Here is a 19,844-nt window from a genome sequence, read left to right as displayed (position 1 = left end):
AGTCCTTCTGTGAATTGTCAGCGTAAACGAATTCAACCACATTCCTCAACAGTTTCTAGCACAGTGCCAGGGTAGTACCAGAGTAGTCCTGTGCTTCTGAGGGTTGTACAGTGTCTGGCTGTGGAAGCACCGCATCTGCTGGAGACGTAAGGCGTAGACAAAATGGTTCGAAAATTCAGTCGCCTGTTGCGTACAAGTGATTTTGACTTGACTACGACAGATGCACTTGAAGATCACAGTCAGCCGTTCCTCCCCCGCGTGCTGGGGAGGCGTCCGAGGGCAGCCGAGCCGTCGGCTACCGAGGAGGCCCGAAGTCGTAGGCGGTCTGGCGGTGCGCCGCCGGCTGGTAGAAAACCTGCGGCGGGTACGGGGCGCCGGGGTACGAACCGGGGACGCCGGACACGCCGTGCACGTTGGCCACCCCCGCGGTCCTGCCCGCCCCCGCGCCGCCCCCCGAAGAGCGCGCCTTGGCGGCGGCCGCGGCGGCGGCTGCGGCGGCGGCGGCGGCGGCGTGGTAGCTGAGGTGCGGGTGGTGGGGGTGGCCGGGGTGGTGGAAGGCGGTCTGCGCCGAGGCGGCGCCCGGGGGCGGCAGCTGCGCAGACCCGTAGCCCGCCGCCGCGCCGCACAGCTCGGCCGCGTACGCCTGCCCCAGCGGCGGCGCCAGCAGCTGCTGGTGGGCGTGGTGAAGGTGCGGGGGCGGCGGCCCGGCGCCGGACGCGGAGGCGGCGTCTCCGCCTCCCAGCACCGGCGGCGGTGATTCTTCGTCTGCGGGGGAAAAAAAGCATAGGGTTAGAGTCCCAACTAAAGTTTGCGGCAAGTCGGATGCTGACTCGGGCAAGGAGTCAAAATAAATATTGCGTGTTGTTGCCGAAACTTTAAAACAGAACGTTGTGGTCCAGAAACACGTTATGACATCAAAACATTTGTGATTCTTAAGTTTCTCCCGGCGTATTTGATAGTCAAAATATCCACGGGTATACTGCCAATCTACAGTGTCCAACGGGCACAATATTTCGGCGATCATACATCGAAATTCGCACCAATGACGACCTCATAAACCGTGACTTTGGCTATAATTTTAGCAAGGCTTGGGAACCAGCGATTGGGTTAATCAAGAGTAAATCGAGCAAAAGTATAGTTCTGACGACCACGGCGGACAGAGCCATCACACCGACGTCATCTCAGACGCCGTCGCAATCTGTTCCACCGCGTGACCGTGGCGCGGGGCGCGGACGGCGGACGAAGTGCGCCGCGGGCGGAGGGTATTTAAATCGGCCGCCGCCGCGACCGAACCCAGTTCCCTCTGAGCAGCCATAGCGTACGGATCTCCGTGCCGGCACGTTCACAGGAGCTCAGTCCGTCAGTTCACCTGATGATGGCGACATGTATGATCGCCGAAATATTGTGCCCGTTGGACACGTAGACCGGCAGTACACCCGTGGATATTTTGATTATCAAAACATTTGTTTGTTTGTACTGTAATTCTAGCGGAAAGAGTCACGAGTCTACCGTGAGGGGCACTACATGAAGTCCAAGGAAACCGTGGCTCCTGTAAACGCGTCGTCACAAGAGTTGTGTTGCTTCAGGAGAGTTTGGACAACAATAAAGTACGATCAGAGGCCTCGTATAGTCAGTCCAATGGGGCTGCGAATGAGACACGCGGGCGTTGCAGTGAATGTCGCTCTGAATCAAAGTAATGTCTCTAGTTACTTGCGACAGGATAAGTTCAGCATTGAGACAGTAGTGGCCGCGGAAGAGAAAGGGACCGGTATACAGGACCGGTATGTGCGAGTAACAGCAAGTAGACTCTCTCAGCACAACGTGAGACAACTATGGCGGCAGTTCCAAACAGCTACAGGAGTGCAGATGCCAAAACAAATGATAAGTAACAGGCTCCATGAGCAGGGATTACTTGCCAGTAGACCGCTCTAAATTCTTCCTTCAAATCAGTTCGTAGTGGGGCTCACACGGCATGGGCACGAAATCACTCTTCCTGGGTTAGACAGCAGTGGGGCACAACACTCTTTTCTGATGAGACCCGTATCAGCCTCCCTCTGGCTTACTTGGATAATTTAGTAAGGAGTATCCCTAACTACAGTGTCTGCAGTGGAGTCTTTTGTAAGAATCTGTGGTTGCTTTTGTTTGTGTTTATCAAATGGAACTGTGCTTATCTTTCTGATTTTCGTTTACTTGTGACTGTGTGCGACAGAAAAAAATCAGTTTTGTTTCCTCTTGCGTCCAATATTGACAATAAAGCAATATGCAAATTTTATTTTGACCACTGTATGGGGATAGCGAACCACTGCTGCAGGGCACGTTTTAGGTTCCCAAGCATTGCAAACTGTTACGGCCTTGGACAATGGATTATCCGGGGTATTTTGTTTTTAACCTCTGAGTGGTCGGAAAATGGGGACCACGGTTTCGACAGTTCCCAAAGACTTTGCTGTAGCTGATATGAACTTTCCAATATCCTCATCATGCCAACAGCCTTGCTGCAGTGCTAACACCAGTTCTCATCAGATCACTGGAGTTAAGCGCTGTTGGGCTGGGCTAACACTTGGATGGGTGACCATCTGGTCTGCAGGCTGGGTGCCTTGAGAGGCAAACTGAGGAGCTTCTTGACTGAGAAGTAGCAGCTCCGGTCTGGGAAACTAACATACGGCCGGGAGAGCGGTGTGCTGACCACATGGCCCTCCAGATCCGCATTCGAAGACGCCTGTGGGCTGAGGATGACACGGCGGCCGGTCGGTATGGTTGGGCCTGCATGGCCTGCTCGGGTGGAGTCGTTGTGCCACTCGCTGCCTGTGCCAAGATGCCCCTCATAGCTAGTAGTTCATATGAGCGAAGAGGCGAAAATCAAGTGAGCCAAGTCCGGGCTATACGTGGCTGGTCAGCACTTGCCACTGTAAACGCTGCAGAAGTGTCTTCGCTGCCCCTGCAGTATGTGGCCGAAAATTGTCGTGGAAAAGGAAAAGCTGACCGTGTGGCCGAGCGGTTCTAGGCCCTTCAGTCCGGAACTGCGCTGTTGCTACGCACGCAGGTTCGAATCCTGCCTCGAGCATGGAGTGTGTGATGTCCTTAGGGTAATTAGGTTTAAGTATTTCTAAGTTTAGGGGACTGATGACCTCAGATGTTAAGCCCCATAGTGCTTTGAGCTATTTGAACCATTAGATGCTTTTGTACAAATAAGGCTGATTTCCAAAACAACCCAGTTTTTAAATGGCAAACACGGAAGAACGAAAAGGGGAGCTTCAAACCTTAGTAAAATGAGTAAATATAAATGACGTTTGGACTGTTTTACACTCGTGTTCAGACAAAACAAAACGCCCTCAACGACTACATATAGGACGTCCATATTCACAGGACAGGTACACCAGTGTGTCCTGCAGAAGTGATTAGCGTTTCTGTCTCCAGCAAGTTTCCTATAGCCTAGTAGACAAGGGGTCCGCCATGGGCGCTGATAACTTGTAGCATGCGTGACGGCATCGACGCGTATAAGGCGGAATGGCGTCCTGTGATACAGCTATCCATGCTGCATTCACGTCGTTCCCAAGCTCATTGCGACGGTTGGCGTTGAGTCACAATGCTGCAACCATCGTTTCCCACACATTTTCGATTAGCGACAAGTCTGGTGATCTGGAGGGCCAGGGCTAATGGCTGACACCCCGTGACACCAAGAAGACAGGTGTTGGTGCAGCAACACGTGGTCACACATTGTCTTGCTGACAAATGCCACAAAGGCACGGCTACGGGCCGCTGGATGTCATTCACGTAGATCACACTGGTCGCAGTGACCTGGACACGTGCCAACTGAGATTTATGGTTGTGTATGTCTTGTGCGAATGCAGCCACTGTGATGCCACTCCCCTGTCTGCGGCAACCCAAAATGCGGCCTTCATTTTCAAACAAACAGAACCTAAATTCGTTCTAAAACACTATATGATGCCATTACTGTCCCTAGTGACGTCGTTCAATACGCCATCGCCAACCAGCATGTTTCTGAGCATTCGTCGAACGTAGGCAGAGAAGTGGACACCGCGCACCTAACCCACAGCCGAAAAAAACGACGACGGACTGCCATCCCTGATAGTGTATGACGTGTTACACTCTTACAGTGTTGCACAAGAGCCGAGGACCCAGACCTGTCCTGCAATGGCGTTCGCATGAGGTGTCGACCTCCTCGGGCGGTGATCTGGGTGCTGCGTCTTGTTGTGTTCTACGGCCTTCCGTGAACCGTTCTACACACACACACCCTTTGCACTGCCGAAACACTTCGTTCCACACGGGCAGAAATTTCTCGGATGGATACATCACATTCCTCATGCAAATAGTGCGCTCTGTTTCAAACTCACTAAAATGACGGTACGGTTCGAGCATACATCTGCGAGGCATCTCTTGCTTCTATTACTCAAGTCACACTTATCCATTACCTTCGGTTTATGGTGACAATGAGAGCCGTAGACTCATTTTACCGGTAGGTGGTGTGGCGCCACCATATCAATGTTGACCTGGAACCTGCGGGCCGTCATCGTTGAAACACACTCCTGGCCATTAAAATTGCTACACCACGAAGATGACGTGCTACAGACGCGAAATTTAACCGACAAGAAGAAGATGCTCCGATATGAAAATTATTAGCTTTTCAGAGCATTCACACAAGGTTGGCGTTGTTGGCGACACCTACAACGTGCCGACATGAAGACAGTTTCCAACCCATTTCTCATACACGAACAGCAGTTGACTGGCGTTGCCTGGTGAAACGTTGTTGTGATCCCTCGTGTAAGGAGGAGACATGCGTACCATCACGTTTCCGACTTTGATCAAGGTCGGATTGTAGCCTATCGCGATTGCTGCTCGCGTTGGTCGAGATCCAATGATTATTAGCAGACTATGGAATCGGTGGGTTCAGAAGGGTAATACGGAACGCCGTGCTGGATCCCAAAGGCCACGTATCACTAGGAGTCGAGATGACAGGCATCTTATCCGCATGGCTGTAACGGATCGTGCACCCACGTCTCGATCCCTGAGTCAAGAGATGGGGACGTCTGCAAGACATCAACCATCTGCACGAACAGTTCGACGACGTTTGCAGCAGCATGGACTATCAGCTCGGAAACCGTGGCTGCAGTTACTCTTGATGCTGCATCACAGACAGGAGCGCCTGCGATGGTGTACTCGACGACGAACCTGGGTGCACGAATGGCAAAAAGTCATTTTTTCGGATGCATCCGGGTTCTGTTTACAGCATCACGATGGTCCCATCTGTGTTTGGTGACATCGCTGTGAACACACATTGGAAGCGTGTATTCGTCGTCGCCATACTGGCGTGCCATTGGTTACACGTTCGGTCACCTCTTGTTCGCATTGACGGCACTTTGAACAGTGGACGCTACATTTCAGATGTGATACAACCCGTGGCTCTACCCTTCATTCGACCCCTGCGAAACCGTACATTTCAGCAGGATAAAGCACGACCGCATGTTGCGGGTCCTGTACGGGCCTTTCTGGATACAGAAAATGTTCGACTGCTGCCCTGCCCAGCACATTCTCCAGATCTCTCACCAATTGAGAACGACTGGTCAATGGTGGCCGAGCAACTGGCTCGTCACAATACGCCAGTCACAACAATTGATGAACTGTGGTATCGTGTTGAAGCTGCATGGGCAGCTCTACCTGTACACGCCATGCAAGCTCTGTTTGACTCAATGCCCAGGCGTATCGAGGCCGTTATTACGGCCAGAGGTAGTTGTTCTGGGTACTGATTTCTCAGGATCTATGCACCCAAATTGCGTGTAAATGTAATCACATGTCAGTTCTAGTATAATGTATTTGTCCAATGAATACCTGTTTATCATCTGCATTTCTTCTTGGTGTAGCAATTTTAGTGGCCAGTAGTGCACTGATCATTTCTGTAGAACATACTGATGTACACGTCCTGTGAATATGAACGTCGTGTATGTATTTGTTCAAGGTGTTCTGTTTTTTCTTAACATGGGTGTATTTGTAAGGTCAGTTTTCATGACAAATCGCTGCTGTTCCTTAGACAATGTGTCTAAAATTACTGATCTGACACCTGATCAGATATCTAGTACGCTCAAAAGATTTTTATATGTCGGAACTAAAATAACGACAAATTGCGACTACTACTATTTTTATCAGCTGTCACATATGTTGTTTTATTCCACTCCTATTTATCTATTACAGACTGTTTGTTGTGTTATTTCATACAGTTATCTAATAGTTGCTAGTGTGCGAAAAAGGCGCTTATTTCCAAGATGCCAAGGTTACTACCACGTATATAAAAGTGTAACAAGAGTACCGGAAGGAAATGTCCACAAAATGTCTTTAGTAGAGTTATGTGTTACCGGTGTTATAGCTAACCTAATAGATATGTAGAAGAAATAAAGATGTTAAGAAAAGGACATAAAATATCAACAACTGCACTGAAAGTTTCTAGTGAATTGAAACTGCTTGTCTGGATGGGACTCAAACCCAGAACTGTGCCTTTTACTCGCTGTTTTAGTCTATCAGGAAGTTTCAGAACAGCGGACAGTCCGCTGCAAAGCGAATGATTCATTCCTAACAGCACGGGCTCTTGTTTCTATTACAGAGTACATATGGATTCTAGTTTTTAAGACAAGTGATGCGATATATACTGGACAGACATAAAAGGAACTTGTAGAGGAATAGTAGACATTTTAGGAGACTTTGCCATACACCAATTAGAATAAAACGTTTCACGTAACACGTGTCACATTGTTATTGGTTACAGAGGCACAGCTACTTACAGAGATGAGTTTTCATTTGGGCTGTCGGTGCTCCAGCTACTGTGGGTCAGTATATCGAAGCCACATTCGCTCGCGACGGTATCACTGACACTCGTAACTCACACTGGTAGTCCGATAAAAGCCCACAAGCCTTTGTGGAGACGAATTCCAACAGCCCTTCCGTGTAAATGTGGGTGTGCTGTGATAGACAATTAGTTGATAGGACATGATGTGTTACCGCATCGCTTGACAGGGTCTCATGCAGGCGCTACGAGTGTTTTCCTGTTCCTGAGTGCGTTTCATTGCATTCCACGGATACACTTTTGCTAATGTTAGTGACTGAAAGTATGTATCGTTCCGATAAGAAATATCTATTGATCTCTACACGAATGACGTTGCGATCAGTTTCTAGTTGCTCAAGTGTATCCCTAACTTGATTTGTTGACATGGCGTTAGTCGCTTCCCGTCCACATACGCTGCCGAAAATCTTATCACATGACGTCAGTTCTCCGCCCAGATTGCATGATCGTAATATATTTGCATCCTCTTTCTCAGTGATGTTGCAGTGAACTCGAGATACTGAAGACGTTCGTCACTGTGCCTGATTCTGTACACTCTATTTTTCTACGCGGTTCCCAAAAATTATCCTCGAATGCTGCTATCGTTGAGCCTAGTTCCTGAGTTGTTCCTTTCTAAGTGTGGGTATTCTGTTACACACGATTACCATGCTGACAGTGTCACTACGGTTTTGTAGTGTCGGAGGTTTGTGCTGCGAAAAAGGGATTTAGACACGTAAATGCTCTTACAGTACAACCAATAGTTCACGGTCAGCTCATCATTGATTTTCGGGGTCATCCAGCCCCGGAAGTATTTGAAGGAGTTCTCTGTGTTAATGCATTATGCAGTGGGTTAGTGTCAGCTGCGTCGCCGATATCTGTGACGAACCCAGCCTTGGTGATGACTCTCTTCAAATCAATCGTAGCTGCTGAATTATCGATAGAGGAGCGCTGCTAGGTAGCTTCTTCTACGCTGGATTCTAGAAGTTTGAGGCCCAGTGGGAAGACCGGACAGTTGACTACTAACTTGTGCGTTTTTTAACCCATTCTCAAATCATAGTCATCTTTGTCATACTCCTTTAGGGAATAACATGATCCAACAGGCAGCTGAAGAGAATTAAGAATCTCTTTGTCTAAGGCCGGTTCTGATCTCGAAATTTGTTGGCAGTTTTCTCTGAATTTTAGTTTGGACGTCGTACTGGTAAGAATCGCTTTCGTAAATTTCGAAGTCTTGGTGACTTGGCTCAGTTCACTTACTGTGTGGATGGAATGTCTGTCTCCTCAGTCGTAGGCAAGTTGGAGGGCTACGAATATTTAAACGCAAGGTGGGGCTCTTAAGTTCTTCTATGTGGGGTGAATTTGAGGTTCAGACTGTAGTCTGTACTTGCTCCTGACTTCCTGAATCCTACGCGGGAGTCTAGTAATGTCATAGAGAAAAGAGGGAGATTCTTGTGTGGCGGTTTAATGATAGCAGATCTCCAGTCTTCTGGAAGTCCTTCTGACTTCTAATTCCTCAAACATAAATATTGTGGATTTACGTCTCATGTACCCATTTGCAAGGTACCGCTATGATCCCGTTTCCGGTGCTGCCCTGTAGTATTTGAGCTCGGAAATAATAATAATCTGAATCTACCCTTTAGTGATGGTTTGCTATCACGGTTAGACACAGTCATATGCGCAAAGAGAACTTTCTCTGGAGCTTCCTCTAAGTTGAGGAGTTCGTTGAAACATTCTGCTGTGTACTGGCGTGCAGTTTCAGTTTCCCATCCGATCCCTCGAATCAAATGTTTGGGCTTCGTACCGAGCTACATGAGATTTGGTTTCTCAATATATATCTTTAATGTTGTTCCTCAGGAAGTCTCTCTACATTTTGTCAATGACGTTCTTGTTGTACGGCCCCATGGAGTTTCTGATGATTTTGACTGGAGCCTTTCCTGGTTGTCAGGCACCTCACGTTTTCTTATTGTTATCAGTGTTTCATTTGAATAAAGCTTCCCGTCTCTCTACAGCCACCTTCTTACGTGGCACCAATTATTTGTTTCCTCCTGGTGGCCCCAGGGATAGTAGGCGTTGCCCCCTGAAGTTGAGGCCAGTAAGATTTTATCCTTGTCGTTAGCTGGGGTCCTGACTAAATACGTCGCAGACGGGCTGGACAGAAACTCGGAACTGATTTATCGCAGTTATTGTTTCCGTACTTTATGAGTGGAACGAAATTTGATTGAACGAGTAACAGATAGTGATCTGAATCGATGTAATATTCCTGATAACAGCAACATGATCCAGTAGAAACACTCCAGACATCTCCATGCCTTAGATTTCCAGAGATGATGTTTGAAAGCCGATGATTCAAGGACCTGATTGTAATGTATACACGGAGCGATCACTTGCTGTATATTCCTGCTGCTTCTCTTGTGAGCTCGGAACTCTCGACAATGCTCTCTAAGCTCCAGTCTGGACGTTTAAGTCCACCACTAAGATGGCTCGCTCAGTCCTCCTCTAGACTCCTCTTCTTAACAGAGTCATCTGTGTAAGAATTGAAGTTAGAGACGCTATTTAGATTCTCTTGCTAAATCCACTGTGTTATCGTTGCAGATGATTGGAAATTTCAGTCCGATTTATCAGTGCTAAATATAATACAGTGTATACTATATAAGTACTATTATATTAGTGTACGTGCTATATTATCAAAATAATCCACAGTATGAGAGTAAAATTATCAGTCGGTCCTCTACAGTTTCAGTCAAATAGGTGTAGAGACTTAAAATCAAATACATCTGCAGAGCAAACCGTCAGTTTTATTCGTTATGTGTGCAGCTAATAATATGATCCATGAGCGTAGGAAAACCCTGAACGCTTGCTTTGGAACTACATTCGGTATGAAGATGTTGAAAATCGGAACGAAACCGATATTCACTATAAAGAACATCCGATAGTAAAAATGTTAGAATAATAATCCAGTTGTTGCTGTAATCTGTCAACTTGACATAGTGTCAAGCTTTCCTAACTATCTGATTGTGCCGGACAATAACACAATTTTAAGGAGCTAAGTTGGATTGTAAAATTTATTCAAAAGACTAACTGTAGAAACGTAAACGAACAAACCAATAATGATGTATAGAAATTAAGTTAGAATGTAGGCTTCAAACGTAAGAATTGACGGTAAAAGAAGAAACTGAAAAAAAGAGGTTTTGAAGCTGTGCCACGCTGAATCGCTGCCTTGTTGCGTTCCCCAGGCGCAGCAACGCGCTTTTAAGCGATTGGTCATGGACTGAGGTAACAAAAGTCATGGGATAACGATGTTCACTTATAGAGATGGCATTAGTATTGCGTACACAAGGTATGAAATGGAAGTGCATTGGCGGAGCTGCCACTTGTCTTCAGGTGATTTATGTGAAAAGATTTCCAAAAAATTATGGCCACACGACGGGAATTAACAGATTCTGGACGCTGAATATTAGTTGGAGCTAGATGCATGAGACATTCCACTTCGGAAATTGTTACAGAATTGAATATTCCGATACCCATAGTGTCTAGAGAGTGCGGCATTACCTGTCATCACGGACAACGCAGTGGCCGACGACCTTGACTTAACGACCGAGAGCAGCGGCGTTCGTGTAGAGTTGTCAGTGCTAACAGACAAGCAACACTGTGTGAAATAACCGCAGAAATCAGTGTGGGATGTACGACGCACGTATCCATTAGGACACTGTGCAAAATTTGGCGTTAATGTAGTGTGGCAGCAGACGACCGACGCGCGGTGCTTTTGGTAACAGCACGACACCGACAGCGACCTGGCCAGAGGAGTCTCGATTTCAGTTAGTAAGAGCTGATGGTAGGGTTCTGGTGCAGCGTAAACCGCACAAAGCCGTAGACCCGAGGTGTCATCGAGGCACTATGCAAGCTGGTGGTGACTCTGATGGCTTGGGCTGTGTTGACGTGGAATGGACTGGGTCCTCTGGTCCAACTGAACCGATCATAGACTCTACATGGCTACGTTAGGCTACTGGGAGAGAATCTGCAGCCATTGATGGGCTTCACGTACCCAAACAACAGAATGCGCAGTGTCACCGAGGCTCAGTTGTTCGCTATTGGTTTGAAGAACGTTCTGGACAGCTCGAGTGAATGATTTAGTTACTCAGATCGCCCGACGTCAATCACATCGAACATTTATGGGGCGTAATGGAGAGGTCAGTTCGTGCACAAAATTCTGCAGCCGCAACACTTTCACAGTTACGGACGGCTATAGCGGCAGCGTGGCTCGGCATTTCTGCAGGGGATTTCCAACGACTTGCTGAGTCCATACCGAGTCGGGCTGCTGCACTACGCCGGGAAAGTACGTCCCACACGGTATTAGGAGACATTCAATGACTTCTGTCACCTCAGTGTAATTTATGTATTTCATTTATTACTCGTCAAGCTCCGCAGGACCAAATTGAGGAGCGAATCTCCATGGTCATGGAAAGTGTTAGTACATGAAATTACAACATAAACGCAATAACAGATAATAATAAATGTTCATGAACCTTAAAAAAGTCAGTCCATAAGTTTCAAGTAAACGCTGTAAGCAATACAACAAAAATCAGCTTCATTTTTCAAGGAACTCATCGACAGAATAGAAGGAGTGACCCATGAGGAAAGTCTTCAGTGTCGATTTGAAAGCGCGTGGATTACTGCTAAGATTTTTGAATTCGTGTGGCAGCTTATTGAAAATGGATGTAGCAGTACGCTGCACACCTTTTTACACAACATTTAAAGAAGTCCGATCCAAATGCAGGTTTGGTTTCTGCCTTGTATTAACCGAGTGAAAGTTGCTTATTCTTGGGAATGAACTAATATTGGTTACAGGATACGACAAAAAGGAAAATACATATTGAGAGACCAATGTCAAAATAGCCAGACTCGTGAACAGGGGTCGACAAGAGGTTCGTGAACTCACACCACTTATTGCCCGATCCGCCCGTTTCTGAGCCAAAAATATCCTTTTCGAATGAGAAGAGTTACCCCAAAATATAATACCATACGACAATAGCTAATGAAAATAAGCAAAGTAGACTAATTTTCGTGTCGAACGATCACTCACTTCAGATACCGTTCGAATAGTAAAAATGGCAGTATTAACAAGATCCTGAACATGGGCTTTCCACGACAGCTCACTGTCTATCGGAACACCTAGAAATTTGAACTGTTCGGTTTCACTAATCATATTCCCGTTCTGTGAAATTAAAACGTCAGGTTTTTTTTGAATTGTGTGTTAGAAACTGTAAAAATTGAGTCTTACTGTGATTTATCGTTAGTTTATTTTCTACAAGCCATGAACTGAGGTCATGGACTGTAGCATTTGAAACTGAGCCAATGTTGCACACAACATCATTTACTATCAAGCTGGTGTCATCAGCAAACAAATATTTTAGAATTACCTGTAATACTAGAGGGCATATCACTTACATAAATAAGTAACAGGAGTGGCCCCAAAACTGATCCCTGGGCACCCTCATTTGACAGTGCCCCACTGAGACCCCACATCATAGCCGTTAGCAACATAGTGAATAATGACCTTTTGCTGCCTGTAGCTAAAGTAAGAGGTGAACCAACTGTGAGCTACTCCCCGTATTCCGTAATGGTCCAACTTCTGGATCAATATTTTGTGACCAACTCAATCAAATGGCTTAGTTAAATAAAAAAAATTGCCAAGCGTTCGAAACCTTTTGTTTAACCCATCCAGTACCTCACAGACAAAAGAGAACATAGCATTTTCAGTTGTTAAACGACTTCTCAAGCCGAATTGTACATTTGATAGCAAATCGTGTGATATAAAAGGATGAATTATCCTTACATACATAGCCTTCTCAATAACTTTTGCAAATACTGATGGCACAGAAATAGGTCTAAAATTATCTACATTATACCTTTCTTTCTTTTTATAAAGCGGGTTTACTACTACTTTCATCGCTCAGGAAACTGACAATTCCTAAAGGAAACATTACAAAAATGGCTAAATACAGGGCTAACATGTGCAGTACAGTACTTTAATATTCTGCTAGGCACTCCGTCATAACCACGAGGATCCTTAGTCTTCAGTGATTTAGTTATTGACTCAATCTCCCTCTTGTCTGTATCACAGAGGAGTATTTCAGACATCAATCTCGGAAAGGCATTTGCCGAGAAAGTTATACGATTTCCTGTAGAAATTGAATTTATATTCAATTCACCAGCAATGCACAGAAAATGATTGTTAAATACTGTACACAGACCTGATTTATCAGTAACAGAAATGTTTTTATTGCGAACTGATTTTATGTCGTCGACTTTTTGCTGATGACCAGACACTTCCTTAACCCTTTCATGGATAAAATTAATTTTTTACAGATTTTTAAAATATTAAGGTGATAACAGTTTCTTTTCAGTCCCATTATTATATTTTCACCACCAAAATATTTTTTAAGATCTCCATTTTTTCACAACAGGAAGTGGGACACACATGTCCCATGAACCAACGCAAGATACCTTTTCTGCAGACTGACGGATTTTGTAATTTTATTTTTTTAGCCATAAACAGGATTTTGCAGAGAATAAAATAACTACAAATTATACATGCATGTAATCTTTTTATTTGTGTAGAGCCAGTGTAAAAATATTCATTACATTTCAGTTTTCATGATAAATGATCAATACTTAAAAAACTTTACATGCCATGAAACTTGGAAAAACATGGTGTGGCGCAGAGTGGTTACCCACAAGCAGTGCAAACAACTTTCGTTCTCTTCTCTTTAGAGTTTGTGCTGCAGAATCTGCATCGCTTCCTAGTGCCACTGTCTTCCGGTACATGTTTGCCTACGTTCACGAGCCGGACGTCATCTGGCACACCAGAGACTCCTCTCTTTGCCGGGAAGAAAGTGGGCATTGATCCCCTCTTTTTCCTGGATGAATACCCATTAATCAATTGTCTTGCTAATCTTTACAAATAATGTCTGCTGGGACACATGTGTCCCACTAATTTTATTTCGACTACAAGATAGTACAGTCACTACGAAGTACATTCCACACTGTATTTGTACTAAAAATGATTATTAAGTTAATAATAAGATGAATTACTTACTTCAGACATCGCTGGAAAGTAAGAAATGATGAACACTGAAGAATGACACAAATAAGTGGCGTTGCAGCGGCCATATATACACGCCAGTCAACAAAAGTAGTCGCCGCTTCTCTACTGCCTTTGCAGTGCAGTCCCGATTTTTTTCTTAGGTTCAGTACAGTCGTCCCTATATGGCAGCACCATGCAGAGCTGGGTAACGTATATCCCGACACTCGAACTGGCGCACCAAGTTAGTTAGACATGTATGACCCATCAACCCCGAAAGGGTTAACAACTTACCATACGATTTTAATTTTATCCTGTGAATTAGGTATTCTATCTACATACCACATACTCTTTGCTTTCGGGATAACATTTTTAAGCACTTTACAGTAATGTTTGTAATAGGATACTGTAGCTCGATTGTGACTACTTCTAACATTTTGATATAAGTCCCGCTACCGTCTCGGCCCGTGTGTGTAGAGCCGAAGCTCTCCAGTGCCCTTCTCCGTCAACAGAGCGAATTAAAAGAGAAAAAAGCAGCGGGCGTGTGCGGCATCGAGAGGCGACCCGGGCTCTCCGCGACTCCGAAGCGCGCGGTTGGCAGTCTGGCTGGCTGGCTGGTGCGCTGAGCGGCGCTCGTAAAGCGGACAGCTGCTCTCCGGCTCTTAACGTCCGCCCTGGCCGGCGCCACAAAGGGGGACCCGAGAGCAGGACCGCACACGGAGAGGCGCTGCCAGCCAGCCGCCGCCGCTGCTGCCCTCGGGACAGGCGGAACGCCCAGCCGGCTCAGGCTCGTGGGCAACCCAACACTTGACGCCCACGTTATCAAGTTGGACGAGTCGCTAAGGATATTACTGTAGGGCCGGTGCACGAGTTCGTAGCGTTTTGTTTGTAGGTTGGTATTCCGGTTGCTAGGGGTTTCAAATGGTTCAAATGGCTCTGAGGACTATGCGACTTAACATCGGAGGCCGTCACTCCCTTAAAACTTACAACTACTTAAACCTAACCAACCTAAGGACATCACACATATCCGTGCTCGAGGCAGCATTCGAACCTGCGACCGTAGCAGTCGCGCGGTCTCAGACTGTAGCGTCCAGAACAGCTCGGCCACTACGGCCGGCTGCTAGGGGTTTAGCTATAGGGGTAAGTGACAGGATAGACGGCTAATATACCAGGCGTGTTTTTAAGTGAGTTGTTGTTGTTGTTGTGGTCTTCAGTCCTGAGACTGGTTTCATGCAGCTCTCCATGCTACTCTATCCTATGCAAGGTTCTTCATCTCCCAGTACCTACTGCATGCTACATCCTTCTGAATCTGCTTGGTGTATTCATCTCTTGCTCTCCCTCTACGATTTTTACCCTCCACGCTGCCCTCCAGTACTAAATTGGTGATCCCTTGGTGTCTCAACACATATCCTACCAACCGATTCCTTCTTCTAGTCAAGTTGTGCCACAAACTTCTCTTCTCCCCAATCATATTCAATACTTCCTCATTAGACCAATAAAAAGGTGTTAGCATGTGGACGTAATGTGTTGTTCCAGTCTCTTCTGTGCCTAAGGTCCACCACCGTTCCCTTTGGATCCCTACGTAATTCTGTGCTCTCCGATACACACGATCGAACAGCGGAGGAGTGGTACTCAAGCGTCAACTTTACTTCCGTTCATTTTTTTTATTGTTTGTATTAACCAATTATACTAGCCTCTCTCCTCACGTTCGGTCTGTGGAATCGGTTCGTCAGTATTTGATGTGGTTCACGAAATATATCCAGCGGTAACGTTAGGTGACTCAGACTGTATATCTTGAAATTTAGGAATTATTTTTACAGTAAAAAGGATACACGCAATTTAAATATAGGACTGTGATTCGTTGACTCCTTTTCTTGGCGGGCTCCAGTAATTTTTAGGCGTGCGAGGCTGGCAGGACGTTTTACCATACCCCTGGATGGTCAACAGTCCCATTTGGCGTCACCCCACCAGTCGATATGCGACTTCTGTCATCCCACCTGCCCTTTCACAAGAGACCTGGCGTGAACCTTAGAAAGAGCATTTTACAGATAATCAAAATATCCACGGGTGTACTGCCGGTCTACAGTGTCAAATGGGCACAATATTTCGGCGATCATACATGTCGCCACCATCAGGTGAACTGACGGACTGAGCTCCTGTGAACGTGCCGGCACGGAGATCTGTACGCTATGGCTGCTCAGGCGGAACTGGGTTCGGTCGCGGCGGCGGCAGATTTAAATACCCTCCGCTCGCGGCGCGCTCCCTCCGCCGTCCGCGCCCCGCGCCACGGTCACGCGGTGGAACAGATTGCGACGGCGTCTGAGATGACGTCGGAGTGATGGCTCTGTCCGCCGTGGTCATCACAACTATACGTTTGCTCGATTTACTCTGGATTATACGCCGGGAGAAACTCACGAATCACATTTTACAGATAAATTTTCAAGTACATCAGATAATGTTCGGAAAAAGAAGTACAACGGAAACAGCCTAAAACTGAAAGGATTTCTAAGAAATTACAGTTGGATTAACACCGGTTACTTGCCCAAAAGCATTGACTTGAGAGCTGACCGGTTTTAAAGAGCATTCCAACCAGCTAAAGGCACGCGTTCCTTAGCTGGTGGTCAGCGTAGATGGCTGCCACGAAGAGGATCTGAGTTCGATTCTCGGAACTGCCAAGGATTTTACGTTGGTGAGAGGACTGGCACGGGGTCTCATCAGCCTCGTCGAGGAGTTACTTGACCGAGTAGTAGCGTCTGTACGGCCTGGAAAGTCTGCGAGAACAGTGTGCTGAGCACATGTCGAACCATACCGCATGTGCATGACGCCGCACTGCAGAGGATGACACGGCAGCCGGTAGACATACCACGACCTGCGTGAGGAGCTTGTTAAAGGCGCACCTGCCTGCGCTGGTGACCCCTGCCGTCGACAACAAATCCGAGGCGGACTGAGAGCTCAAAGGTACAACCGGTAAACCACAGGAAGTACAGTAAACAAAGACACAAATGGAAACCACCAAGAAAAATGTAACAGACAGACAGACTTTCGTGATCATAGGCGTAGACTTCTTCTCGTTTACACGCTCGCTTAGCCACAGCCTTCAGACACGTACTCATACTGACCACAGTGAGTGTATACGAAGCCATCAGCAAGCGACGATTCAGTATTTGCACCTAAATCTACGTCTGCGTACCGAGGGTTACTTTGTATATCTTTGTCACTATCTCCGCTTTCCTGTCCCAATCGCGGACTGTGTTCTGGATGAACTGCTGTTGGTAAGCCTCAATGTTGAACGTTTCCACTTCTGCCTTCACTAGTACTCAGCCCGCCCGCGATGTATTAAGACCGTGTAAATACAGTACATCGAGGGTCTGTTTTCGCTAAGTTACCTCTGTACGTTGCAAAATTTAAGACATTGTCGTCTATAACTTGCTGTTAGTGAAATCTGCACATCGGTGAATTTAGTCGCTGGACAAAGTTGCGGTAGCTTGACTTCGGTGCTTCACGCTGTGTATGTTGGAGGAGGTAAAATCCCGACTGATTCTTAGAGGAACTGACTCTTTAGGAATTGTAGCATATCCGTGGCGCACAGCGCCTCTCCTGTAGCATCTGCCACTGGAGATGAATGAGCGTCTGAGTGGCACTTTCGCGCTTGCTGTAATTTAGCCCGGTAAGAACTTCATACTAGGGGCCTATACTCAAGTATCATTCAGACGAGGTTATTGTAAGCTACTTCCTTCGTCATTGGACTATACTTCCTGAAGATCGTTCCAGTAAGCCTTATAAGGAGAAGCCACAACGTTCGGATCACGGATTTACTTCAAATTTTGTACACTTTTAGTAGTCCATTAGACAATGTTCCTTCAGAACTATTGATAGCCTCGGGAGAACCAGACACAACAAAACTCTACCATCTGGTATGCAAAATGTATGAGACAGGAGAAATACCATCAGATTTCAAGAAGAATGTAATAACTACAATTCCAAATTAAGCACGTGCTGACAGCTGCGAAAATTATCGAAATATTAGTTTATATATTAGTTTATTAAGTCATGGCTGCAGAATACTAACACGAATTTTTTACAGAAGAGTGGAAAAACTGGTAGAACCCGACTTCGTGGACGATCAGTTTGGATTCCGTAGAAACGCAGGAACACGCGAGGCAATACTCATTCCACGACATACTGTAGAAGATAGGTCAAGGAAAGGCAAACCAGCGTTTATAGCATTAGTAGGGAAAGCTTTCAACAGTGCTGACTGGAATATTTTCTTTGGAATTCTGAAGGTGGCAAGGGTAAAATACAGGGAGCAAAAGGCTATTCACAACATGTACAGAAACCGGACGGGAGTTACAGGAGTGAGGGACATGAAAGGGAAGCAGTGGGTGAGAAGGGAGTGAGAAAGGGTTGTAGCCTTCCTGATGTTATTCAATCTGTCCATCGAAGAAATAGTAAGGGAAACGAAACAAAAATTTTGAGCAGGAATTAAAGTTCAAGGAGAAAAAATAGAAACTTTGAGGTTTGTCGATGACATTGTAATTCTATGAGAGGCAGCAAAGGACTTGGAAGAGTAGTTGAACGTAATGGACAGTGTCTTGAAAGGAGGACATAAGATGAATATAAACAAAAGCAAGGCAAGGATAAAGGAATTTAGTCGAATTAAATCACGTGATGCTAAGGGAGTCAGCATAGTAAACGAGACACTTAATGTAATATACGAGGTTTGCTATTTGGACAGGAAAATAACCGATGACGGCCGAAGTACAATATAGACTGCCAATGGCAAGAAAAGCATTTCTGAAGAAGAGAAAGTTATTAACACAGAATATACATTTAAGTGTTAAGAATTTTCTTCTGAAGGTATTTGTCAGGAGTGTGCCATATATGGAAGATAAACATGGACGATAAATAGTTTAGACAGAAGCTCTCGAAATGTGGTGCCACAGAAGAATGCTGAAGATTAGATGGGTAGTTCACGTAATCATTGAGGAGGTGCTGTAGAGAAATGGGAAGGAAAGAAAATTGTGAGAACTTGAGTACAAGAAGAGATCGGTAGCTAGAGCACATTCTGATAAATCAAGGGATCACCAGTTTAATATTGGAGGGAAGTACTGCTGGTAAAAATCGGAAAGGGAAACCAAGAAATTCAGAAGGATGTACGTTGCAGTAGTTTTTCGGAGACGAAGAGGATCGCACAGGATAGAGTAGCATGGACAGCTGCAGCAAACCAGTCTTCGGACTGAAGACAACAACAACAACAACAACAACAACGGTCTGTGTTGTGCATGTGTGAATTTTGGCAGCGCTTGAATTGACGCAGAGTGGATGTACAGACCATATGAAATGATTTAGTAGGAAATATGACGACACGTTTCCGGAATGATGTGGCTCTACGATGAAGGCGATATCACAGTAGAAAATTACTTTAATATTGCCGTACGTCTTTCACAAGTACTTATCCGTTTTATCGTTACAGAATCGTTTCTCCTTACGTACGGTTCAACATGTTACAACAAGACAGAGAATATGTCTTCGTCCTAGGTGGTTGACCGGTCATCCTTTTTTCACCTTTTAATTCACTTAACTCCTTCAAAAAGTTAAGATGGAATATTGTTACGCGTTTTAGAAGCCACTCTCTTGTTCATCTTCTGCATGCTGGCCTTTTTCCTTTTATAGTTTGTGATGTGATAGCACTAGACACAATTTTTATCTTACATGCAAATTTCCTTATTTGGCCATGACAACAAAATACTCTGCACTTGCGGACGACGATTCGGGAGTGGGCCAACGCTGCATTGTGGTCTGACGGTGTAAATGCGAAATGAGTACTGGAGACTTACGTACAGACGGTCGTTGCAAACATGGTGTTCCTCGACAACCTTGAGCGTGTAAAGGGCCGTTGACTCGCGATTAGTTTTACGTAGCCGCTTCAGATGGAATTAC

At 45.8% G+C, this 19,844-nt stretch overlaps 1 protein-coding gene across 1 annotated transcript in view; it reads right to left on the bottom strand.

Moving 5' to 3' along the window:
- Positions 1-295: 295 nt before the first annotated feature.
- Positions 296-19,844, bottom strand: part of LOC126285273 (T-box transcription factor TBX1-like) — a 431,754-nt gene continuing 412,205 nt past the window's right edge. Inside the window, exon 9 of the mRNA XM_049984563.1 lies at positions 296-765. Within this exon, the coding sequence (XP_049840520.1) occupies positions 296-765 (470 nt within the window). The remainder of the gene's footprint in view (positions 766-19,844) is intronic.

This window comes from Schistocerca gregaria, chromosome 8, assembly GCF_023897955.1.
Source record: "Schistocerca gregaria isolate iqSchGreg1 chromosome 8, iqSchGreg1.2, whole genome shotgun sequence".
Lineage (NCBI taxonomy): Eukaryota > Metazoa > Arthropoda > Insecta > Orthoptera > Acrididae > Schistocerca > Schistocerca gregaria.
Note: the sequence above shows the minus strand (reverse complement) of the source record. Positions and strands in the feature narration are given on the sequence as shown.